General features: G+C 38.4%; 1 protein-coding gene across 1 annotated transcript; it reads left to right on the top strand.

Moving 5' to 3' along the window:
- The first annotated feature begins 224 nt into the window (after nt 1-224).
- SPX (spexin hormone) lies at nt 225-6,190 on the top strand. Its single transcript, XM_026868557.1, has 6 exons — nt 225-325; nt 1,231-1,311; nt 1,425-1,482; nt 2,904-2,966; nt 3,612-3,698; nt 5,994-6,190. Exons 1-6 carry the CDS (start codon nt 320-322, stop codon nt 6,050-6,052), a joined length of 354 nt encoding a protein of 117 aa, XP_026724358.1. The 5' UTR covers nt 225-319; the 3' UTR covers nt 6,053-6,190.

Raw genomic sequence — 6,190 nt, forward strand, 5'->3', positions numbered from 1 at the left:
TATTGCAAATGCACAGGGCTGATGCTGATGTATTCAGAAGGTATTCACCTGGCTAATGCAGTGCATCTCCAAGTGTATCCATCTTTCAATCATTTCTCTGTCTTCCTGCAAGACTACAGGTTTCCCTCAGGAGTCATCAGACCTTATACTTCTCCATCTACAGGGCTGACAAGAGATCCCTTTAGACTACTCCGCCCTGCCACAGAGGGGGAGGGTACCTTCACTCTGAAGATTTAAAAAGGGATCCCCAAACCTGTAGGAGATCTTGTGACACATTATTCCAAGAAAAGAAGACTGAAGATTTGCCACTGAACTAAATATGAAGGTGAGTGAGACTCTTCTGGTGTGTGGGAGACATGTAGTTTACAGTTTATGCTTTTTCATGTGGGTATAATATTTAGGAACTGCAGGAGGCTTAATTTTAATTTTGAGATAACCTGAGAGAAATATACACGTAGTTATATTCAGTGTGTTAGAAACAACTGCATTAAAAAACATTAATAGCACATTGTGCTCTCATAAACAAGATGCAATAAACCACTGTGAATCATAATGTTAGATGATCTCTGTTGACCATCACTGCTATCAATACATGAATAACAACATGGTCTGTGCGAACAAGCAGAGATGCAACTTGTTTGCAGAGGATTCATGTTCAATGCTTTCATTTGCATGTGCTGCATCAGTGAACAAACTCCAGGCATCAAAAAAAGCCTGTCTCGTGACATGTGTGTAATCATGGTTGATACAAATAGGATGCTAAGTTTAAAACCTTTCTTTTCCTGAGGAAGTAGTGATCCACTCTCCTGGTTTGTTTGTTTGTGTGTTTGTTTGGAATGACAAGTCCCCTACATTTGCTTGTTGTCTAAACTAGGTCTTGTAAGATCAAGATATATTGTCTTTCCCCCTTAGTTTGTACATATGTCTCATTTCTGGAGGATTCTTGTAAATAGGAGCGCAAAAGGTGCTTGCCTTGATGGCAGTTCTCACCGGTATGAAACCTTTATAATGAATATGACTAGAAAGAATAAAGTACATTTGATTTAACATTCATCCTCCCATCAGATCACTGTGTATTGAAGCTGAAATAGCCACTGAGCAAGAAGAGGTTTTGTAGCAAGACAGGAAGAAAGGAGTGTCTGGAATATTCTCACATTTAGATTTGGAGCTGAGAGGATCTACAGCTCTGAAAGGCTTTTCCTGTACCTTGTGGTTCTTTGTTGTGCACAGGGACTGTGTAATCTGACATCATCTGCAATGGCACTGTTCCTGGCAGCATCCTTCATAGCTTTCTCCTGGAGTGCACCTCAGGTAAACTGCTCACACAGCATGAATGTGCAGCATCCATGAATCTCACAGGTTGGTTCTGTTTAAGTAATGACATGCAGTGCTGACATGTCTCTTTTCTCTTTCTTGGCATAAAGGCTCAATTCCAAAGGAGAAACTGGACTCCTCAGGCGATGCTCTATTTGAAGGGTGCACGTAAGTCCCAAACTCACTCTGTTTTGAGGAGATAACTTTGTCTACCATTGGATTATTCCCGATCCTCTTGGCTCCACACAAGCAGTAAACCCCTAAGGATGCTGTGGAGGTAAAAGTGCTGAGGCCTGCAGGGATGTGCTAATTAGTTATTACTTTTGTCACTGAAACAGTGGCATCACCAGTATTACTATTTTTTAAAGAAATCAAATTGAAGAAAGCAAGTGCTGGAAAGAGAAAAGCAAAACAAAGTACTGAAAATGTATAGAGTCTGAAGCTTGGTTGTAACACCTATTGGAAAAGCAGCTTCCTTAGCTGAAATAATCTTAAAGGGGGGTTAAGAGACACAGATATAGTTATCATTCCTTACTCTCACTCAGGCTTTATTAAAGCGTCTCAAGCAAGAGGAGAACACACATTCCTATTACTAGCATCTTGCATTAGAGTTGGTATTAAGACCACAAGCAACCTCTTCTGAGGAGAACCTGGATGTCAGTGTTCTGAATATTGTGGTGTTAAGGCTGTGCAGATGATCTTTTGAGTTTCTACTGTTAGTCCAGATTTAAAGAAGCATTAAATATAAAGATAAAATTTAGAGCCAAAGAGAGATTTTGTCCTCTGATGAAACCCCACCAAATTTAACAGAAATATTTGTATTTTTAAAAAGACCCTATTCTGAATTGTTGTTTCAAAATTAAAAGCTATCAGACAGGGCAAGGTAGGGTAGTAAGTGATCAAGAAAAATAGCTTTCTTTAAATTAAAAAAAAAAAAAAAAATTGAAGCTCACAATCCTGAGAGAAATGCAAAAGGGAGACAATACAAATAACAACAGAAAATAGAGACCCAAAACAACTGTAACCAAAGGAAGTTCTAGTGACATTAATAAAATCATTTCTATTAATAAAAGCAAAGAAATAGGCCCTCTTTTCTTTTGTTTAAATCTTCCAACTGAATAATGCACTGTTACTTCTATACTTACCTGTTTATCGTTCTTATTGACGCAGAGTAATGTGATTTTTTTTTTTTAGGTTATTTTTCATTTTTAAAATAGAAATATCCCTTTAAGACGCAATACTTTATAGTCCAGCAAAGAGATTGAAGGCTTTTGATTGTACAGAAGTCATAGAAAGATTGAGGAAAAGACAGTAGTTTCCTCCCTATGTACTGTTCCTACAGCAGATTAATACGAGTATAAAAAGTGCTGAAACACCACTTCTACGGAATAAAGTACGTCTTCAGTGGTTCAGTTTAGGATGGGCTATTGCTGATTTGGAAAGATCCCAGGATGGATTTATGCCTTCCATTTTGTGTTTGCAGAAGTATTGCTGTAATTTTGTATTTTTAAAAGACTAATTTAGGGATGTAAAATAGGAATTATAGTGTTTGCTAGGTTGTTTTCCCCCTTTTCCCACTGCTTTTGTAGAGGGACGTCGATTCATCTCAGATGAGAACCAGCGAAAGGATCTGTTTGACAGAATGCATCTTGGTAAGTATGTGTGCCCAGTTGTACATAACACCTCAGTCTTTGCTCAGATTATGGGAGAAATACGTGGAAACTTGAGGGGATTTGTTTTGCTGGAATTATATTCAAGGAAGCCATTAAACTCCCTTTTGCTAGCTCTTTCATTCCAAAAAGTACAGGATAAAGACCATCTGACTTTCCTCTCTTGTGTACCACTGTGATTTCATTTATATAAGTGATGTTCCAGACTGACCTGGCTGTTAAGTGGGATTATCATCAGTACCTTTAACTTCCTTTTTCCACTGGAAAAAGTAAATTCAAATTATTAATTGTGCTGAACTGACAACAGTAAACAACATAAATCTGTGCTAGACAATGTTTCTGGAGGAAACAGAGCAAAGTAAGGAACATACGAAAAAAAGAAAACGTTCTTTTTACCTTCTAAGGGACTTTAAAACAGCCTCCTTTTTAAAAAAGACTGCCAGTCTCTTCTGTTTTAGATATTTATCAGGCTGGTTTTGAGCAGATAATGTTACAGAGCAAAGGAGACAACAGTTTTGTTTTTTTTTTCTTTGTGTCACTAGTTATAGAGATAAAAAAGCAAAGAACAAAATAAATAAATGCCAGTAAGCACTAACAAACCATACATCTCTGATTTTATAATTCTAGAAACACGCAGCCAAAACACAAATCCTTTATCTCTTTCTGAAGCTGCAGCAGTGTTCCTTAGTTCCTTATGGAAAGCACAAGAAGAAGGTAAATGCATGTTTTGTCTTACCCTGCCTTTTTAATAAAGGGTTCATAAGTATTTCATTTACTAACGATTTAGTAAATTGATCTAAAAGGTTAAGATCTCGTTTGAAATGAGATATTATTCCACAGAGTGCATTGTGTTAGAGTCTACATTTACACTGTGTATTGCATTAGGGTGTACGTTTACACAGATTAGAACATGAATCAGATAAATGATAGTAAACTTTAATATATTCTGCTTTTAATTTGCTTTTCAGATTTTTATTGGTTTAGATTCAAGGGAATGGCTATTTTGAATTGAATTTTCGAAAACAAAACTCTACTGGGGCTTCTTTTTCTGAAGAATATTATTTGCTTGTGAAATTTTTATCCCTCCATTGGCTCTTATGTCCTGGTGTAAAGGCTAAAAAGAATCCTAAAAAGTCCTAGCAGAGGAACTGTGGGATTCACACCTGACTCTTGAGACCTTTACCACTGGCACAGCTGACAAGGGGTCCCAGTCACTTTTAGAGGCAGAGCCCTGAAATATCCTGAAAAATCCCCTAATTAATTTATGTGTTCCCAGCCTTCAAAAAATATTGTCTAACCCTCCCATCTCTATCCTCACTACATGTTACATGCTTCTGGTTCTCACTTCAAAACTTGGAACCCTCGTCTCCCTTCCATAGCACCCCCCAGCAAAACCCAGCTACTGAGTCAGGCTTAAATAACTTGTGTTTCCTCATCTCCTTCACACATACTGCACCCTCTTAGATGAGGGCCCGTATCCTATGTTCCCCAACTCCCCCACCCTGCTGTAGTTCACCTTTCCTCCCTACACCGTCTTTCCTGCAAAGCCATTATCCTGAACACCTCATGATCTGATGCATACATACAGCTCACCAGGCTGAGACCCTAAATCTATGCTATCCATGTCCTCTATCTTTCTACCTTTCATCTCTTGAGGTACATAGATTGGTTTTGGAAATGGAGCTGGGAACAGGGAGGTTGTAAAAGGAGTATACACCCTGCAGCTTGTGGAGATTCTGTGCTGTGCTCTGGCCCCTGCGTGCTGGCGAGGCTGTTGTAGCATATACAAGCCCAGCAGTTAGAGTTATGCTCTACCCCTCTCTGGTTCAGGACAGGTAGGAATAGAAGGTGGATAGAAGATACCTTTGTCTCTTATTGTCCTGGTTGTGAGTTCCTTATTCAGACTCTTAATTTCTGTCATCATGACAGGAAGAAAAAGCACTTTAATTAGGAATGTGAAGTAAACCCTTAGTAAAATAAGAGGTAGTTTGTACCTTTCACAGATGAGTGGTAAGACAGGCCTGTTACTGCCTCATCACCTTTGACATCATCAACTGTGTGTGATAAGTAACTGCCTTCCCATCACTGTGATATCACCTCTCTAGATAACCTAGATTTGGTTATCTAAAGTACACACCTTTCCTGAAATGAAGAGAGGGTGTGAGAAACACCTCACAGAATTTACCTGGTGTATGTGCAGATATGCTGGAACCACTCCTGTCTTCACCACTTCCTGAAAGCTCTCACTGTACCTCATGCAGCGCTGGGGATCTGTGCTCAGCTCTCTCTTCCATGCTCTGGTAGAATTTTGCTAACCAAAAAAATTCAGTGGCATTTTGGCTGAAAGGCAGAATTAACAATGAGCATAGTGCTTTGGACAAAATATATGATCAATTCTAAAGATAAATCAGTGAAAGTGTAATATGTGTGCTAACAAAAAGAGAAAATCCTCTGAAGTTCACTATTCACAAATTTTAGTGGTATTTTCCTGCCTGCTGTTGCTGTTCCAGGGGAGACAGTGGACAGCAACAGCCCCTTGAGAAAAAAGGTGACATATCTGAGAGTTAAACAGAACTGACAGTTTGTTTGAAAAACACTACGTGGAATAACACTGCCATCGTTTTTCTAGGGAGTAACAAGACAGTGAAACCTGGGTAAGACATGCACTTTCAGAAGATCACTTTCAAGTGATTTTAGAATCCTCCTGACTGAGAGAAATGTGCAAATAACGAACAAATAAACTATTTTCTTCTGCATGAAAAATCTGTGCCTTGTACTAAGATACCCCTCTGGACATGGTTTGTATCTTTGCTCTTCACCAAACAGAAAAAATCCCACATTTAAAATGAGAGAAAACGTTATTATTTTTACAGATGCCTGCATCTCTTAGCTAAGCAGTCATGTTATACTAGGCCTGTGCCTGAGACACATCTATCTTGTGAAAACTTTGGCTGACTGAACTTTCCTTTATCTACAGTTTATTTTTCCCCATTGTGTCTTGTCTTACAGTTGAAGAAGAAAACAGTCATCACCCTGGCTACTTGACAGATAATCTATCAAATTGGTGAAATACTTCAAATTCCTTTAACATTTGTATGGCATATACCCTGAAATCATGACTTGTGTAAACAGAGTATTTAAGTTCCCAAAGGATGACATATATATGCATTGCAAAATTTTGAATGCAAATGGATTAAAAGCTACTA

This window comes from Athene cunicularia (assembly GCF_003259725.1).
Source record: "Athene cunicularia isolate RWA chromosome 1 unlocalized genomic scaffold, athCun1 chr1_part2, whole genome shotgun sequence".
NCBI lineage: Eukaryota > Metazoa > Chordata > Aves > Strigiformes > Strigidae > Athene > Athene cunicularia.

What these genes read in the sequence shown, in the direction of transcription:
- SPX (XM_026868557.1), top strand. An exon ending in TCTCCTGGAGTGCACCTCAG is followed by an intron (nt 1,312 to 1,424) that starts GTAAACTGCTCA and finishes CTTGGCATAAAG; the next exon opens with GCTCAATTCCAAAGGAGAAA. An exon ending in GTTTGACAGAATGCATCTTG is followed by an intron (nt 2,967 to 3,611) that starts GTAAGTATGTGT and finishes TTATAATTCTAG; the next exon opens with AAACACGCAGCCAAAACACA.